Source organism: Aotus nancymaae, unplaced genomic scaffold (assembly GCF_030222135.1).
Source record: "Aotus nancymaae isolate 86718 unplaced genomic scaffold, 86718_ANA_hifiasm-v0.15.2.pri h1tg000027l, whole genome shotgun sequence".
In the NCBI taxonomy this organism is placed as follows: domain Eukaryota; kingdom Metazoa; phylum Chordata; class Mammalia; order Primates; family Aotidae; genus Aotus; species Aotus nancymaae.
The window spans coordinates 3733376-3752597 of NW_026988440.1; the positions used below are offsets into that span (position 1 = coordinate 3733376).

At 50.5% G+C, this 19222-nt stretch overlaps 1 protein-coding gene across 4 annotated transcripts in view; it reads left to right on the forward strand.

Moving 5' to 3' along the window:
- Positions 1 to 1766: 1766 nt before the first annotated feature.
- Positions 1767 to 19222, forward strand: part of GABBR1 (gamma-aminobutyric acid type B receptor subunit 1) — a 31912-nt gene continuing 14456 nt past the window's right edge. Inside the window, exons 1-11 of one of the 4 annotated variants that reach the window (XM_012477455.3) lie at positions 1767 to 2093; positions 2558 to 2648; positions 3352 to 3555; positions 4307 to 4492; positions 5845 to 5865; positions 7313 to 7473; positions 11075 to 11209; positions 11620 to 11790; positions 12893 to 12994; positions 13290 to 13355; positions 13814 to 14005. In XM_012477455.3, the coding sequence (XP_012332878.2) occupies positions 2558 to 2648; positions 3352 to 3555; positions 4307 to 4492; positions 5845 to 5865; positions 7313 to 7473; positions 11075 to 11209; positions 11620 to 11790; positions 12893 to 12994; positions 13290 to 13355; positions 13814 to 14005 (1329 nt within the window). In that variant the 5' untranslated portion in view covers positions 1767 to 2093. Of the gene's footprint in view, positions 2094 to 2557; positions 2649 to 3351; positions 3556 to 4306; positions 4493 to 5844; positions 5866 to 7312; positions 7474 to 11074; positions 11210 to 11619; positions 11791 to 12892; positions 12995 to 13289; positions 13356 to 13813; positions 14006 to 19222 lie in introns of those variants that run through there. The other 3 variants (XM_064380654.1, XM_012477457.3, XM_064380653.1) reach the window with 3 other exon arrangements.

Here is a 19222-nt window from a genome sequence, read left to right on the forward strand (position 1 = left end):
TTTCTAGGAATGCAATTACAGTTCTGTGTAAATTTAGGGAAAATTAACTTTGCTACCAAGAGTTTTTCAACATTTTGTTAAATCACTTCATTGATGACAACATGTTGGAGGTAGCTGAATCACCAACTCAGCACCTGGATCAGCCTGTGTTGGTAGCAGTTCCATCCCGTGGTTCTGTGAATAGGTGGAAGCATCTGCCTACTCCATCAAGACTTCTAGGGTAGTAGGGCCTTGGCACTCACACATTAAAATACCGTTTATGTTATTTTATTGCAAGTTATTTTTTCTATAATTTCCTCTTTACATTACAGAAAGGGAAGCATTTTGCTTTTTTTTTAAGTTGTATATATAGGTAGGTTATATCATCTATGACTTCCTTCCTTCTTCCCTCCCTTCCTCCCTCCTCTCTCTCTCTCTCTTTCTCTTTTCTTTCCTGTTTTTGAGACAGAGTCTTGCTCTGTCACCCAGGCTGGAGTGCAGTGGCGTGATCTTGGTTCACTGCAACCTCTGCCTCCCGGGTTCAAGCGATTTTGGTGTCTCAACTGGGATTACAGGTGCACACCACCATACCAAGCTAATTTTTTTATTTTTAGTAGAGACAGGGTTTCACCATCAGGCCAGGCTGGTCTCTAACCCCCGAGCTCAAGTGATCGGCCTGCCTTGGTTTCCCAAAGAGCTAGGATTACAGGGGTGAGCCTTATCTATGAATTTCAATTTAGGACAGTAAAAGTGTCATTAAAACATATTTATCGTAAAAAAAAGTTGAAGGTTGAGAGTCTAAATTCTAGTCAGTCTCTCAGTGTTTGGTTTCTTCCTACCGTTTTTCCCCCCAAAGGGCCAGCCAGAAAGCAGCTTTTTTTTTTGGTCCTCCCAAGAAGGAGCCCACTGTTTCCTCTTCCAGCCCAAACTCAGCCCATGAACAACAACACACAGCACACACACAAACACACACACACACAACCTCCTCCACTTCAAGGTATAGCCAAGAGCTTCTGGAGCCTTCAAAAAGGCCGCCTGTACCTGCTGTCTTTAGAGCTTCCAGTTTGCCCTTGGTCAAGAAATACTGTTTGCTAGGCCCTGCTGGAGTACAGAAGATAGTACTGGCTCCTAACTACCTGGAGGTTCTTTTTTCTCTTGTCCTTTTACTCACTTCGTACCTCAATTTCTCTCCTTGATGCCCCCCTCCCTTTTTTTTTTTTTTTTTTTTTTGCCTCCAATCCGATCTGTGCGTTCCCTGCAGAGCAGGCGAGCAGCAATGCTGCTGGACCATGGAGCTGCTCTAGTCTCCCAGAAATCTCTTCTCCACCCAAACCTTCTCGCGCTTAGGTGGCCCTCAGTACCCGCTTCCCCACCTCGCCCACTCCCCTTCTGACCCAGGCTGCTTCTTTCCAGTCCTCGGGTCTCAGTTCTTTTGGGCTTCTGCCTCTCTCCTTTCACCCGGATCCAGGGCTGCCTTCTCTTTGTGCAGCCGTCCTTCTCCACCTCCATCCCAGACTCCCTGTCTCAGCGCCAGCTCCTCTGCCTTTAGCTCAGGTTCCTTCTCCCCCACCCCAGTTTCCAGTTATCTTGCCCAGAGGTCCCTCGGCAGTGACCGGTGCTCGCCGGTGAGTGCGTGTGCACCAGTGCGCCTCCCTCTCCCTTACCTCTCCGCCCCGCTCCTCTCCGCCGCCCGCCCCACAGCGCTGTGGGCGGTCCAAGGCGGGGCTGGGATCCGGGGCGGCTCCCGGGGCTCGGGTTGTGGGAGGCGCCCTCTCCCCGGTCTTCCCCTCTCTTCCCCCCGCCCTGCCTTCCCCTGCACCCTCCTTCCTCCCTCCGCCCGGGAGCTCTCCCCGGTCCCCGGCGCCGCCTCCTTCCCTCCCGGCTCCCCGCTCCCGTGGCTGCCGCCGCCCCGGGGAAGGAGAGACAGGGGTGGGGTTTGGGGGAAGCGAGAGAGGAGGGGAGAGACCCTGGCCGGGCTGGAGCCTGGATTCGAGGGGAGGAGGGACGGGAGGAGGAGGAAGGTGGAGGAGAAAGGAGGGGGGAGCGGGGAGGAGAGGCCGGGCCTGGGGCCTTGAGGCCCGGGGAGAGCTGGGGAGCCGGGCCGGCGCGCCGAGGTAAGAGCCAGGGCCCTGGGTTAGCAGGGCTTGGAGAAGGGGCGCGCGGCGTTGTGGGAGAGGGGGCAGCGGGCGCAGGGCCCAGCTGGGGTAAGCGGGGCTGGGGGAGAGGAGGAACCGTGGGGATGGAATCGGTGAGCGCTGAGGCGACCGATCCCGGGAGCGTGGGTAAGCCAGGCTCCTGCGAGCTGCGGGGGCCGGGGGAGAGGAGGTGGTGAGAGGTGGAGTCCCGGGAGGGTTGGGGGCCGAGGGAGGCAGGAGGAGGGTGGGGACAGGCTTTCTCTCCTCCTCTCCCCCCACCCCGCGCGGGGCTCCGCCCCCGCCTCCTCCGCGGGGCGCTCATCTGGTCCCCAGGCTGAGCCCGGTCGGAGCCTGTGAGGCAACGGGCTTGAGGCCGGTTAGTCTCCGGGTACGGGCCGCGCCGGCGGGGCTCCGTCCGGTCCTCATGGCCGCCTCTCACTTAGATGCTGCTGCTGCTGCTACTGCTACTGGCGCCACTCTTCCTCCGCTCCCCCGGCGCGGGCGGAGCGCAGACCCCCAACGCCACCTCAGAAGGTGCATCCTTCTTCGACGACCTCGGGCCCTCCTTCGCCCCACTTCCCTTTCCCTGCATCTCCTCATTTCTGGTCCTCGTCATGATCCCTTCAGTCCCACATAGCTCCCCGGTCTGGCAACCCCTTCTGCTCGGCCCCACTTTACTACTGCTGACCTCCTTCTGTCACCCCACGTTACTACCCAGCACCCCTTTTCTCTGCCCACATTACTACACTCTACCACCTTTCTGTGCATCATTTTCTCAGCCTCAATCCTCTTTCCCGGCCCCACGTTACTACCTCAATTCCTCCCTTTTCTTGGTCTTATTTTATTGTCCAGATGGTCTTACAAGGCCCCCTTATCCTCTCATCCTAATTCAACTCAAATATCCTCATTTAGCTTTTTGGTTTTTTTAAGAAAGCTCCACCCACATATACCCTTCATAATTTCTTAATTACTTTTCTTCCTTACCTCCACCCAGCACCTTTTTCCTCCCCACTTGTGGGTTCTCTCATCAGCTTTAACCCTGGACCTTTACTCTCTGTCCTTTAGCCCCAGGCTCTGTACCTGTCCCCACTCCCACCCTCTAGTACCCCATCCCTCTTCCTCTGTCCTCTGCCTGCCCACAGACCACGCCCTACTCTCCCCTGCCTCCCACTGGGGAGCCTACCTTTTCTTCTTTCCCACCATTGCTCTCTGTATGCCTCCGCCACTCACCCCTTAGGTTGCCAGATTATACACCCGCCCTGGGAAGGGGGCATCAGGTACCGGGGCCTGACTCGGGACCAGGTGAAGGCTATCAACTTCCTGCCGGTGGACTACGAGATTGAGTATGTGTGCCGGGGGGAGCGCGAGGTGGTGGGGCCCAAGGTCCGCAAGTGCCTGGCCAACGGCTCCTGGACAGATATGGACACACCCAGCCGCTGTGGTGAGTAGCCTCAGAAGCCCCTTCCCTCTTCAAGACCATTCCTTTTCCTGCCTCAAAGTTAGCATTACTGCTTGCAAGTCAGCACTTTAAATCCAGTATACCAAAATTCACAAATACATTTATTGAATGACTACTACATCAGAGCAATTTTGCTGTGTGCTGTTGGAGGTAGTATTGCTGGAAGCCTGCACAGTTCATTTCATCCTCCCTTCATTAGGCCACTGATCATTGGCCTATAACATTGATAATTCATCTTGTGAGTTATTCTCGGTGAAGATCATTAGTGGCAGATGACAAAAAATTCTAAAATGATTTCATCACATTTTTGAATACCTCTGTCACCAACCCAGCGACCATATGCCCAAGAAACAAAAACCAGTTTAATATTAATAGAAGCCAACTATAATAAGAAAAGCAAATCTGATTGTGCATCCAAAGTTATATACATCTACATATTTCAAAGCCAGAGAACCACCCACTGTAGCTGACTTTGAAGAGATCCCATTTTGTGTGCTTATAGCCCCATCTTGGGTTCCTACAATGGTAATAATTTTTTTTTCCTTTCGGGAATGTGTGGATGCTTGCAGAGGTAAGGGAGGATTGGAAGATAGGTAGGCAAATCCTTTCCACGTGTGATTTTCTTTAGCACAGGATGCTTGTGGACCCAAACCCACACCTCAGTCCCCTGCTCTTTAAAGGGAAAGAGCCTTCTCCAACTTGCCTCTCTTCTTATTTTCCTGTCTCTCCACAGTCCGAATCTGCTCCAAGTCTTATTTGACCCTGGAAAATGGGAAGGTTTTCCTGACGGGTGGGGATCTCCCAGCTCTGGACGGAGCCCGGGTGGATTTCCGGTGTGACCCCGACTTCCATCTGGTGGGCAGCTCCCGGAGCATCTGTAGTCAGGGCCAGTGGAGCACCCCCAAGCCCCACTGCCAGGGTGAGGGGAACAGCTGCCTGCATGCAGCTGATGAGGACGCTTGTGTGAGGATGGGAGTGGGGTGGGAATGGATGATGGGAAAGAATGGGGAGCTATAAAAATGTGGGGGAGGGCATTGGAAAGGGGGAGATGAAAGTCCCTTTTTCCTCCGTCACCTGCCTCAAACTTCCTCTTACAATCCCTAGTATCCTCTGTATGTTGGGGGCTTCCTTCCTTTACCTTTAAAAAAGTAATCTTCCTGCTCCCAATTCTTAAGCCTCACGTTTTCTCTTTCCTTTATGAATCTCACCTCTCTCACCTTCTTGAGGTTTAAATATTCCAATTTTTCCCTTCTCTAAACTTAGAACTTTCCATGCATCACCTTCTTCTAGAGGGTGATTTCTCCTTCTAGAATTGATCCCTCACCATTCATTAAATAATTGATTTATTGTAAAGACTCAGAAATAAATCAAACATTGTACTTAGAAAAATTGAGAAGGGGAGCTCTGGGAGTGGAAACATATTAGGGTAAAAGACTTAAAATTGGAGGCAGCATTATCAGAAGATAAAGAACAACTCAGGGATTGGATGGGAAGAAGAGAGTCCTTTTCTATACTTCCCAGACAACCTCCATTATTCCCTAAGGGAATCAGTGTTGTGTTTGTCTACTCTTTTTTTTTTTGGCCACATATTTCTACAAACTCTCCCTTTTCTAGGCACCCGAACTCTGCTGTCTTCTCTCCTGGGATGCAGTCATCCCATTCCTATGCCTCATACTTCCTCTAGCCTGGTAGATTCTTTCAAAATCTTTGGACCTTACTTTCCTCACATAAGTCAGTTATTCTGCTTCTAGTTTACCATTTCATTCTGGAAATTGAGAGTCCCATCCAGGGGTGGACTTAAGACACTATTGAAACTTAGGCTTCAAGGATCCTCACCTACAGGGCCCTCTTCCTGTGCTCTTATAGAGGGCTCGATGGATATGTGTTCATATGGTAATAGGCTTTTGTAAACATTGCAGAAATAAGATTTTAATAGCAATTGCTTAAAGCCAATTGTATGTGTATTCTTTTCTTAAAGACTCCCACTTTTGTAATATTCAGGCGCCACAGAACCAAGATCTGCCCCAACTTAGCTGTTGGCATTCCTGGCTCAAATTCCGTTGTCCTATGAAAAATCAAAGACGAAAATCAATAAGTCCTCACCCCCAGTCCCACCTTGCTCTTATCCCCAGGCACCCTCCCCTCAGAAACGCAGGCTTCTGCTCTCCTGGTCTTCAGCATGGACAGGTGTGGGAGGGGGCTGGGGATCAGGCCAGGGAAGCTGGGCGCCAGTGGTAACTCTTCTCTGATCCCCGTCTTTCCTGCTGCCAGTGAATCGAGCGCCACACTCAGGTGAGATGAGAAACCCTTACCGCCTGCACTGCAATGCCCTTCCCTTAACTCTGCACCCTCCACCCCCTGAAATTCTGCCCTTAGGCTACGGGGGGGTCGTCCTTTTCTCACCTTCCCCAACCCACCCCAGTTTGCGGCCACCCCCTTCTCTCCCTACCTGTTTCCTGCCTCCAGTCCCGGTTTTCCGCGGGGCTGCGGTCCCTCCCGTCCCTGCTTGGCTGTACTTCCCTGGGCGCCACCTCCTCCCAGACTCTGCCTCGTCGGCGTCAGGCAGAGCCCAGCAGAGGGCGGCAGGGTGCCGGGAGACCCTGAGCTTCACCGCGTTTTCCCCTGTGGGGTTCCTTGCGACCTTCTCTGGAACCTTTTCCAGGCTGCTGTCTCCTAGGATTTCGCCTAATGGACTTCCTCAGCCCGTCCCACCCATCCCAACCCTCGCCAGACCCCTCGCGCTCTTCCCCACGTCCTCTCCGTCCGTGTACCCGTTCCCTTGTCTTTTCTCAATTCCATGCCCCGTCTCCCTTTCTCAGGCTTCGGTCTCCCCAGCCCCAGGCTCCCTTCCACGACCCCACCGCTCCCTCTACACCAGTCTCCCTTCCATACCCAACTCGTTCCCTCCAAAACCCTTTCCTCAACCCCCACACCCTCAGTGCCTCACGGCATCGACTCCTACCCTCACTTCAGACCTCAGGCGCCAGCCCCGCTTCTCTCCCGTCCCACTCGCATCCTTCCCTTCCTACCCTGGCTCCTCCGGGCTTCAGCCTCCCGCGGCTCACTCCGCCCACCCTGCCCTCCCGGCACGCCCCGTCCCCTTTTCTCCTCCCCTCGGGTCCCCTTAAGTGAGACCCCTCCCTTCCTCGTTCCTTCCTTTCCTCTTGGAGGTTGCCTCCCCTCTCCCCTCCCCGCCCCTCCCTCCGACTGTCGCTCCCACCTCGGCGCTCGCTTCCCTCCCCGCCCCCTTCCTGCCTCCCCAGTTCTCGCCCGCCCCCCCACCCCCGCTGCCGCGCGCCGCCCGTGACGTCAGAGCCCCCTCCCAGCCCCACATCTCCCTCCTCCTCCTCCTCCCCTCCGTCGGTCAGTCAGTCCGCGAGGAGAGTCCGCGGTGGCGGCGGCGGTGGCGGGAGCGAGAGCCGCGGGGGCCGTAGGAAGCCAACCTTCCCTGCTTCTCCGGGGCCCTCGCCCCCTCCTCCCCACAAAACCAGGGATGGAGGCGCCTCCCCGGCACCCCCTCAGCAGCCCTCCCCGGGAAAAGTGTCCCCCCTGAGCTCTTTCCGCTCCCCAACAGCTACCCCTGCCCCCCACGCCATGGGGCCGGGGGCCCCTTTTGCCCGGGTGGGGTGGCCGCTGCCTCTTCTGGTTGTGATGGCGGCAGGGGTGGCTCCGGCGTGGGCCTCCCACTCCCCCCATCTCCCGCGGCCTCACCCGCGGGTCCCCCCGCACCCCTCCTCAGAACGGCGCGCAGTGTACATCGGGGCGCTGTTTCCCATGAGCGGGGGCTGGCCAGGGGGCCAGGCCTGCCAGCCCGCGGTGGAGATGGCGCTGGAGGACGTGAATAGCCGCAGGGACATCCTGCCGGACTATGAGCTCAAGCTCATCCACCACGACAGCAAGGTAGCCCTGGACATGGGGTGGGTGGGAGGTGGGGGCCTGCGGGGCAGGGGGCCGGCCTGCGGGGCAGGGGGCCAGCCCGCTGCGCGCGCCTCCATCTGTCTGAGTCGCCTCTGGGATTTTGAGGCAGACCCCTCCCTTGTGTGACTGGCAGGAGATGGGCTGGGGGCGCTGGAGCTTGGGGATAGTCGCAGAGGCTGGAGGTCCAAAATGAGGGTCTAGGGGTTCAAGATGGTTAAGCATGCTGCAAGGCAGACCCTTCTGCCCCGCTGCGGGAGTTTCGCGGAAGTGTCGGGGTTCGGGGAAACTGGTGGTGGATTTAAGATATTAGCAGACCCTGATCCTCTGAGGGAGTAGACTAACCCTGGAATGGGTTGGGGGTGGAGGGAATGTCAGAGGTGGGGAGCTGGATTGGGGGTTTACATTTACCATGGTAACAAGGTAAAATCTTGGCGTAGGTTGGAGCTGGAAGGAATAGGGACAGAATGAGGAAAATTTTGAGAGACTTGAGAGCTCTAGTTTATTTATCATAACAAACAGCAAGGTAGCCGTGAGCCCTACCTGACTCCTCATCCCTCTCTTCCCAACCCTGTTGAGCATTCCCGGACTGTGGCATAGATGGCATATGGTGATTGGGGAAGGCTAATGATCAAGAGGTGGGCAGAGGTACTGGGAAAATGAATTGGATTGGGGGTCCACAGGGGAGCCCCCACAATAGCATGGGGATGGAGAAGAGTCAGGATCAGGCAGAAGAAACAGAACAGAAAAGAATGGCAGTGGGGAAGAGGGACCAGGAGGAAGAGTGGGGATACTGGTAGATCCTGGGGCATCCTATGGAACTTGGGTCCTGAACTTATCTTCCCTTATAGCATTGTGGCCTCTAGGATGTGAGAAGGGAAATGGGATGTAGAGATTAGGGAGATGAGTGAGGGAGAGAGAGAAGGTAAGAAAATTTGGGTCCAGGGGTATTAGGGGATAACTTATAATGAGGTTCTTTTCCCACCCCTCTCTCCTACATGAATAATTGGGGTACGGGGAAGGATGTGGCACAGGGAAGGAGATTTAAGACCTCAAATTTATCTTCACTGACATGTGGCCCCAGAGACTTAAGAAATTGGGTTAGGGTGAAATAAAGTACAGAAGGTGAGAATTTGGTGGTCTTACCAAAGATCAACCTTGGGGTGGCCTAAGGATTTATAGTCATTCTTTAGAACATCACTGTACACCTAGAAATAGGTGTGTGTGTGTGTGCATGATAGGTGTGTGAGGGGGCGGAAGCAAGGTTGAAGTTAGGGTGCTTGAGAAGAGAGCACAAGGATTGTCAGGAGCTTGGAGAGAGAACTTCAAATCTTCTTTGACTGTTTCTTTCTCGGCGTTTGTTAAAAATACAGTTTCCTTGGTCAGGGATGTATCCCAAGTATTTATCTGTATTATCAATAGACATCCTGTCTTGGATGCCTAAGCTGTAAGCTAACCCCAGAATGCCTATGGGAAGAGCAGCAGGGTACAGGAAAATAATCAGGTATTAGGGTACGGGAGGCAGGAAGAGAAACAGAGGATCAGATCTGGTGGAGGGGTCAGACTCGGGCCAGTAAGAGAGATCACTGGCTACGGGGAGTAGTAGAGTTTGAAGAAAATGACAGGGCGAGATGGGTGCAGGCTTTATAATACGGATCACAGGAGATAGGGGAGGCCTGGCTGTGATCTCACAGACTTATCCACCATGCTAGGTGATTCCCTGGAGGTAGTGGGGAGCAAACTCGGGACCTGGGAGAAGGGAGCTGGAGGAGAACATAGCCGAGGCGGCAAGCTGGGTGGGATGGGAAGGCAGAGGAACCGGAATGTGTCAACTGGAATGAGTCCGTTTCCTGCCTGCAAATCCAGATCGTTACAAGAGCAAACAGAGGGAGGAGAACTAAGGAAGTCTATTGGGGAGGGGGAGAGAATCACGTGGTGGAGAGAATCTGCAGTGATGAATAGGGTGTGGAAGAGGGAAAGGGTTGCAAGAAAAGGTAGATAAGAAATGAAACAAAATGGGGGGCATGCATTGCCCTGTTGATATGTATCTTACATGTTCTTGTATGTCCTCATTGTTCCCATGAACCCTGCCTTTAGAGGAGAAGTGGAGGGGCACCGAGGGGCTGTGGGAGAAGCTGGGAGCAGGATCTGGAGTAATAGATGTGGGGAGAGTGCAGGAAGATGGGTCCTGAGAATAGTAAAGATTTACAAAGATGCCTTCATGGGAGGCATACAGAGAAAACATTCCAATGTTGTTGAGCACTGCCCTTGGCCAGGCGGAGGGTAGGGTGGGCAGCAGAGAGTTCCCAGTGAGTGCAGTTCTTCAGATTCCAACAGCTTCCCCTGGCTCCCCCTTCTCCAACTTCCGACCGTGTCCCAAATGTCAGGCCTCAGTGGGAGGTAAGCAGGCTCCAGAGTGCTTTCTTCATTTCCTTTCTACTTATCCTCCCCTCCCTGCAACATTTCACCCTCTTCAGTCCCCTGAGCCCCCTGTCTGTGTCCCCTTTGCCCTGGCTTCCCACTGACTGCCATTTCGTCTTCATCTGTATTGGGGTTCCAGCAGCTTTAGAAATGTCATATATCAGCGGGAGGGGAACAGGCCGTGGGAGACCCAAGGTTGGCTCTTCCTCCCCCATTTCCCCTCCTCCCAAGCTTCCTTTCTTCTCTAGCTTTCTGCTTGTTTACTTTCCCCAGCTCCAAGCCTCTCTTTTAAGGCACCTCTCAAATTGTCTGGTTTCTTGAGAGTTCCATTCTATTCAATCTCTCTGCTCTTTCCTCATCCTACATTTTTTCCCACTTCCACCCCCCGCCCAGTGTCTTTTTTTCTAATGGACCTGTCAAATGTCAGCACCCAGCAGGAGGGCTGGATCACTGAGTGGGACCCCCTACTGGTCTTGTTCCTGTTCTCTCTTTACTTATCACTAGCTCTGAAAAGAGAAGAGGGAGGAAACTAATGGAACGTGGGGGAAGGGGTTTGCCGAGGTGAGGAAGGAATTTTCATAATAGGGCTTTGAGCAAGTTGTCTGGGGACATGGAGAGAGTGTACTGTATTCCTGCTGACTCTTTTCTACCCACTGATGTTTGGAGCATAGAAACATGGGGTAAAGGGCCTAGTGACAGAGGGAAGGGGGATATCTGAGGGTGAGCTGAAAGGAGGTAAGGTGGTATGCTCATTAATACCAAAGGAGGGGTATGCGGGAGAGGTGATGGATAAGGCTCCAGATGGAAGACAGAGAAGGAAGTTTAATGAAAGAGGAGAAAAAAGCCGGGCGCGGTGGCTCACGCCTGTAATCCTAACACTTTGGGAGGCAGAGGTGGGTGGATCACCTGAGGTCAGGAGTTCAAGACCAGCCTGGCCATCATGGTGAAACCCTGTCTTTATAAAAAAAAACTAAAAGAAAAAAAAAGAGGAGAAAAAAGACACTTGACAGGAAGAGATGACAGGAAGGAGAAGAAAATGGTAATTAATGATGAAAGCGAGTAATTGAGAAAGGAACTAATTTGTTCAAGAAAGATAAGAGTAGGAGTTGCAGACAGGGGAGGGGCCACAGGAGAGCTTGCCCTTATCTCCTCTCTTCTCTTCCAGTGTGATCCAGGCCAAGCCACCAAGTATCTATATGAGCTGCTCTACAACGACCCCATCAAGATCATCCTCATGCCCGGCTGCAGCTCTGTCTCTACACTGGTGGCTGAGGCTGCTCGGATGTGGAACCTCATTGTGGTAAGTAGGGCTGTGGGGGTCAGAAGATGGGGTCATTCTCTTTTGAGCTCTACTAAAGGGACGGTGACTATTGCGGGTTTGCATTGAAAAGGATTGTGGAAAACCTGCTTCTAAGATTCAGAGTCCTCTGCAGACCTGAGCTAGGCAGCCTCCTAGCAACAGTGGCCTGACAGTGCTGCAGCTGACCTCCTTCTTCAGAAGGAATTGAAATTAGATCAGTGAAAGAGCATCCTGATTGTGAGGGGTGCGTGGGCCTTTGAGAATCACTTTTCCTTAGGCAGATCAGAGGTGGGGAGGATTGAAGAGAGTAAGGTAGAGAAACCCAAAGGCAGGAAGAGGATTAAAGGAACTCTTAGCCACTCTTGGTGTCCTCAGTGAGCAGACCCTGTTGGACTCTCCCTGCCCCGCAGCTTTCCTATGGCTCCAGCTCACCAGCCCTGTCAAACCGGCAGCGTTTCCCCACTTTCTTCCGAACGCATCCATCAGCCACACTCCACAACCCCACCCGCGTGAAACTCTTTGAAAAGTGGGGCTGGAAGAAGATTGCTACAATCCAGCAGACCACTGAGGTCTTCACTTCGGTGAGGAGGGGTTGGGCAAGGGGTAAAGGGACATAAGCTCAAATTCCAGCTTAGGGAGTTGTGACGTGAGATTCACTTTTAGGGGAAAGAGCTTGATTCGTCATTAAAATAATGCATTCCATGTGGGTTAAGTACATGTTCTTTGTGTAGCCAGGGGAAGGAATGAGTTGAGTTTTTGGGATCCTCTGTCTTTTCGATTTTATGATATTTTCTCCCCTGTTTGATGCTCTGTTCCCCAGACAGACCCAGAATGACTCAGTTCTGTTAAAGTAGGTTCAATCCAAAGTAGAGGCAAGAGAAGCGAGGGAACATGAGATAGGAATCGAGAAGGCAGCAGATTCCAGAGGCTCTCAAGGGGGGTAGTGGGTGGGTGTGAATGGGAACAGAGGGGATGGAGCCAGGGGATTACAGGGGAGCGAGGGAGAGGAGAGAGAGAAAGAGAAAGAGAGAGGGGAATGGGGGAGAGGAGAGAGAGGGGCAGACAGAAAGCTGCATGTGTCTGGTAGTTGGCACTAAGAGAGAGAAGCCGACAGACAAGATATTGAGGGGGGAGAGGGAGATTTGGGCAGGTAGAGAGGAAATACAGGCTCTACATCTGAAGAAGGTAGTCTGCTCACTCCCTTTTATTCTATTCTTTGGGTCCTCTATCCACTGTGTTCAGTGGCCCTTTAATCCTCCCCCACTTTTGCTCTGATTCAGACCATTCTTCTCTGATCCTTTGCCTGTCTGCCCACTTGCCTCTTGAGGTTGACATCATGCTGTCTGTTCCAGTCCTTGCCTTATCTTTTCCTGGTTCCTCTATGTTTCTTCCTCCCATCTTTGCTGTCAGTGGTAGCAGTGGCTGAATGGAGTGGCTTCCTGGACACATAGCCTAGCCTCAGCAGGGGCTTACCATGCACCTTCCCACTTAGAAGCCACATCCTAAGACCAGACACCTTCCCAAACTCCTCACCTCAGGGACAGAAGCTGTTGAAGGAAAGTTCAGAATGGCTGCTCCTTTGCTATGTCTGCTTATTGCTCTGAAATCCCCAGTTAACCTCTCTGGTCTTTATCCCCTCATGCACGCTGTGTTTTGCCAACTCGTTTTTCATTCCTGCCCAAGACTCTGGACGACCTGGAGGAACGAGTGAAGGAGGCTGGAATTGAGATTACTTTCCGCCAGAGTTTTTTCTCAGATCCAGCTGTGCCTGTCAAAAACCTGAAGGTCAGATGGCCGGGAGTGGTGGGGTCTGTTTGCAGACGGATCAAGCTGGGGAACAGTGGCTGGTTGGAGAGGAAAGCCAGGCGGGGCAGGTTTTGATTCCCTGAGGCAATAACATCTCCTGGGGAAGTTTAGTTAGAAACGTCCATCTTCCAGTTGACGTTTATCCACTATGTGTTGAGCATTATCCTGCACTGAGCACTTAGGGATGGGAAATCAAAGCTGTGAAGGCGCCTGGCTTAGCCCCTCAGGCATTCCCCAGCATCCCTGAGGAGCTGTTTCTCTCTCTGTTCTGTAGCGCCAGGATGCCCGAATCATCGTGGGACTCTTCTATGAGACTGAAGCTCGGAAAGTTTTTTGTGAGGTAGAGTTGGATCTGAAGAGGGAGGGGCACTGGGTGGGAGTTCCCCTCGGTTTTCTCCTGGGGCCTCCTCTCGGTATCTGTGCCTGAGTTGATAGCATATGATCTGAGGTGACGATTCATAGGATGTCTCTGTCTGTTGGCTCTGACTGCATTCGTTGTCTGCACACACATGATAGTTTCTTCAGATCTCCTTTTTCTACTGCTTTGTGTTTCCTGAGAAGCCCGTGAATTCCATCTGTCCTGACTGGCTGGAAAAGGCCACTCAGATATACAGGGTCTGGGGAGAAACTTAGAAGGAAGAATTGTCAGCCTTTCTTACCATCCCCCAGAATTATGGATTTCTCTTTTTGGTTCTACTGCTCTTTCCTGATTCCCAAGAGGCTAAATAGTGTCAAATGAGAAAAGACAAAACAAACAAATGAACAAACAAAAGCCCAGCCACCCTCCTCTGTGTTCAGGTGTACAAGGAGCGTCTCTTTGGGAAGAAGTATGTCTGGTTCCTCATTGGGTGGTATGCTGACAATTGGTTCAAGATCTACGACCCTTCTATCAACTGCACAGTGGATGAGATGACTGAGGCGGTGGAAGGCCACATCACCACTGAGATTGTTATGCTGAATCCTGCCAACACTCGCAGCATTTCTAACATGGTGAGAGTGTGGGGACTTGCAGGCTGGCACCTGGGAGGGTGGAGGGGACTGAGGTAGCCTTGCAGGAGAGAGGGGCCCAGGGAGAGATGTGGAATTTGGACATAAAGGGGAAGTGGGGGCTGTGCCCACCCTGAACTTGTCTGCATTTTGTTTCCTATGGATCCTACCTTTGCTCTGACTTCCTTGGGCAGGAGAGAGAGAGAAAAAAAAACGATAGAGTTGTATATTCAGTAGGTTCCTGATTAGTGGAAGGGCTGTTACCATGGAGATGAGGAGCAGTTGGTGAGAAGTCAGAGGAGGAACAGGCGTTAATGATAATATGGACGCTTGTATACGCAAGCACACCTTTACAGGAGCACTGTGTCTGGGCAGAATTGCATTTTATTTTTTTGGTGACTTACGTTAGTACTTCAGAGTTGCTTAATATTCACTCATGATTGATATGCAATTAGCTTGGATCCTGATGCTTTTTTTAATGATTCTTTTTTTAGAATTTTATGTGGAGAAGGGGCTTTTGAAATCATTTAGCCCCAGACAGCTGGTTAATGACAGACTTGGAGTGAGGAGGCGCATTCTCTGATTTGGGAGGGCTGGGGCAGCCCTGCAGCTGAGGGGCACAAGTGAGTGTGGGTGTGGGCGTAGGGGAGGAGGCTTCTTTGTTGCTCAGCATGACATCATATTGAGTAAAGGAATTTGGGATAAGCTTGATATGGCCACTTATGTGTCTGCTGATAATACTAAGTGTTGCTTATAATACTAAATGTGTGCCTGCTTTGGAGAGTGTGCTAGTGTTGAGTTAATGGTTGTAAAGCCTTCAAACAGCTTATTTAAAAAAGTTTTAGTAACAGTGGCTTTTATATGGAGCTTAGATTCATGATTTCAGGGATCCTAACAGCTATACTCTGATGTGGACTTATCATTTACATTTTGTAGACCAGGAAATTGAGACTCAGAGTGGTTTAATGACTTGTCCCAGGTCACGCAGCTACTCAGCAGTCCAGCTGCAATTGATCCTAGTTAAATCTGACTCCAAACTGCTCTGCCTCATCATTTCCCATGGAAAAGCATGAAGCCTGACTCAAAAGTTTGTACTTCTGTCTGCTAACACTGTTTAGCCACTGGCAGTTGCTGAGCAAAGGAGAAATAAGATTTAGGTAGTTGACTCTGGTGATGCGTTGTGATGAAAGATCTGTTGCCGCATGGACTCTGATCATACATACTGCTCTGGGACATTCTAAGGGGACTTTATGTTTAAGGTATGTTTGCTGAAAAATACAATGAAAAAATTTTGGAAGGTCGCTTCCCTGTAGAGTACCTGAGAGGTGAGTCATCTGTAAAACCTGGGAAAGTGGTGGAGCTGGCTACCAAAGCCAGAAAAGAAAGGCTTGTTGGTGCTCTGAGCCTAGGACCTGCCAGTCGTTGCTTCTGTCCTATAGCCGGGATCTAGAGGAGGCTGACAGAAAACAGGGATTTTGCTGGGCCTAGTAAAATCCCTCACACCTGTAATCCCAGCACCTGAGGAGGCCAAAGCAGAAGGATCACTGGAGCCCACGAGTTTAAGACCAGCCTGGGCAATATAGTGAGATCCTTAGCTCTAAACAAAGAAAGAGAGAACAGAGTTGGTTAGGGACACAGAGGAACACCTGAGCGTTGGGGCAGGAAGACTTGGAAGGTCTCTTTCTGACTCTTAGTCTCTACAGAAAGATAGTGCCTGCTTTTGAGGCCTAAGGGCTTCTAGTAGCATCAGCGTAAAATGTCAGTGGGGAAGCCAATATTTCCCAAAGAGGATAGAAGCAATCTTAAAACAGATTAGGGGAGGGAGAGATTGCAGATGAATCAGCAGCACCAATAGAAGTGGATCAAAGCAAGGCTTGGACCTAGGGGGCCAGAGCCATGGAGACTTAGAAAAGAAGCAGAGTTGCCTTTATTCCCTAAGGATGGCCTTACGTTTAGATCAGTAGTTCTTAAAGTTTAATATCCATCAGAACCACCTGGAAATTTTGATTCAATAGGTCTGGGCTGGGGCCTGAGAATTGACATTTCTAGCAAGTTTCTGAGGACGTGGATGCTGTTGGTCTGGGGAATCACACCTCGAGAACTGTTAGTTAGGGTAGTGGTTTTTTGAGATGGAGTCTTGCTCTGTCACCAGGCTGGAGTGCAGTGGCGCGATCTCGGCTCACTACAAACTCCACCTCCCAGTTTCAAGTGATTCTCCTGCCTCAGCCTCCTGAATAACTGGGACTACAGGCAAGTGCCACCATGCTCAGCTAATTTTTGTATTTTTAGTAGAGATAGGTTTTCACCATGTAGGCCAGGATGCTCTTGATCTCTTGACCTCATGATCCACCGGTCTTGGCCTCCCGAAGTGCTGGGATTACAGGCGTGAGCCATGGCAACTGGCCTGAGTAGTGGTTTTCAACCAGAGGCTACACTATCTGGAGGCACTTTTGGTTGTTACAGTTGCGGGTAGGGCATGGGGAGGGATACATGCTTCTGATATCTAATGTGTAGAAGCCAAAGATGATTCTAAATATCCTACAGCCTCTCACAACAAAGAATTATCTTGCTCAAAACGTCAATAGTGCAGAGACTGAGAACCCCTGGTTTAGAGAAAACATCTTTAGGGACCCTACGTAGAAATGGAGAGTGGGCTAGAGTGATTTTAGAGAAATGTTGCTGTGGGCTAGAGTGGAATGTGGGAGGTGGCAGCCTGGAGATAAGATTGTGAGTAAATCCTGATTGGGGTAGAGATCTTGTCAGATCTAGGACCAGTACAAACTAAAAGCTACCTCAGCATATACATTTTAGCTCACTATCAAGCATCCATTCTTGAGAGCCAGACAAGGCTGTTAAAATAATTAGGTGTAAATTGCACTTGGTTGATTAACTAATTGTTATGGGTTGAGGGGTCTTTATTGTTCAGATTTCCTTGAGCTACATAGTAAAGTTTCTCTTTGACAATCTATAACTGTATCTTTACCGACTCAAGAGGGAAGCATTGTTTTTTACTAATTCTACTCATGGGGTGTCAGGAGCAGTGGTGTGTGTTGGTAGTGACCTGGCTTGAGCAGAGAGTATGATGATCTGGGCAGGGGACAACATCATGCTGAGCAGATTAATTCCTTTCCATCTGGGTGATTTTTTGGTGCTGTATTTACCTTGAACTGAAGATTGGTTAGACCAATCTTTCAATTTAAAGCCAAAGGACTACTCAGAAAATATTAGCCTAGCTGCTGTTTGTGCAGGTGCTCTTGGAGAAAGGCAGTCTCATGTACAGAGACTGTGTAGGGTGGCTGGTAAGAGTATGGGTTAGCTCTGCTACTCACTAGCAGTATAACTTTTTTAGGCAAGTTATATAACTTTTCTGTGCCTCAGTTTTCTTATCTCTAAAATGGGGCTAATAACACTTCATTGGATGGTTTGAGGATTAAATAAGGTGATACAGGTTCCTGAGGAAAATGCTTGATACATACTAAGGACTGCATAAATGTTAGCCATCACTGTCATCATCATCATCAACATCATCATTCTGTGTAAGGAAGGATCGATGTCAATGAAACGTTTCAACAAAAGAGTTAAGAGGACTCAGTGATTTGAGAGTTTAATGTGATTCCAAGGCTTCAATCTCATTTACTGGGAACTGTTTGGGAGTAAGGAAAAATTTAGCTTCGTCTTGGATATTTTGATTTTGAGATTATTCATCATGAATTTATAAATGCCTCAGAGTCAGTTAGAAATATGGACTTGAAATATTGGGCTGAAATTATAGATCTCAGTATCAATAACAAAGATGAGATTGAGAGTCAAGGAAATTCACATAGAGAAAATGTAACTTTATACCCAGCATTTTAAAAATTTTATTTATTTATTTATTTATTTATTGCATTTTAGGTTTTGGGGTACATGTGAAGAACATGCAAGGTTGTTGCATAGGTGCATACGTGGCAGTGTGATTTGCTGCCTTCCTCCCCTTCACCTATATCTGGCATTTCTCCCCATGCTATCTCTCCCCTACTCCCTACCCGCCGCTGTCCCTCCTCTATTTCCCCCCAACAGACCCCCGTGTGTAGCGCTCCCCTCCCTGTGTCCATGTGTTATACCCAGCATTTTTATACACGTTCTTATTTCATTCTTGTGTTTTTTTTTTTTTTTGAGACAGAGTCTCACTCTGTCGCCAGGCGCCAGGCTGGAGTGCAGTGGCACAATCTCGGCTCACTGCAGCCTCCGCCTCCCGGGTTCAGGCAATTCTCCTGCCTCAGCCACCTGAGTAACTGGGACTACAGGCGCACGCCACCATGCCCAGCTAATTTTTGTATTTTTAGAAGAGACGGGGTTTCATCACGTTGGTCAGGATGGTCTCGATCTCTTGACCTCATGATCTGCCCACCTTGGCCTCCCAAAGTGCTGGGATTATAGGATTGAGCCACTGCGCTCGGCCTTTTTTTTTTTTTTTTTTTTTTGATATGCAGTCTTGCTCTGTTGCTCAGGCTGGAGTGCCCTGGCACGATCTTGGGTCACTGCAACCTCTGCCTCCTGGGTTCAAGTGATTCTTCTGCGTTAGCCTCCCAAGTAGCTGGGACTACAGGTGTGCACCACCATGCCTGGCTAATTTTTGTAATTTTAGTAGAGATAGGGTTTCACCATATTGGCCAGGCTGGTCTCAAATTCCTGACCCCGTGATCTGCCCACCTTGACCTCCCAAAGTGCTGGGATTATAGGCTTTAGCCACTGAGCCGGGCCCTATTTCATTCTTATGCAACTTTTTTTTTTTTTTTTTGGAGACGGAGTTTTGCTCTTGTTACCCAGGCTGGAGTGCAATGGCGCGATCTTGGCTCACCGCAACCTCCGCCTCTTGGGTTCAGACAATTCTCCTGCTTCAGCCTCCTGAGTAGCTGGGATTACAGGCACGCGCCACCATGCCCAGCTAATTTTTTGTATTTTTAGTAGAGACGGGGTTTCACCATGTTGACCAGGATGGTCTTGATCTCTTGACCTCGTGATCCACCATGGTCCACCCACCTCAGCCTCCTAAAGTGCTGGGATTACAGGCATGAGCCACCGCGCCCGGCATGCTAACTCTTTTAGATAGTATTATTCTCATTTTAAAGCTGAATATCCAACTAGTGAGGTTTAATAACTTTTTTGAGATTTTATAGCAAGTAGAATAATTAAAATATAAATTCATCCATTTATCTACCCAACAGAATTTTTCTTTTT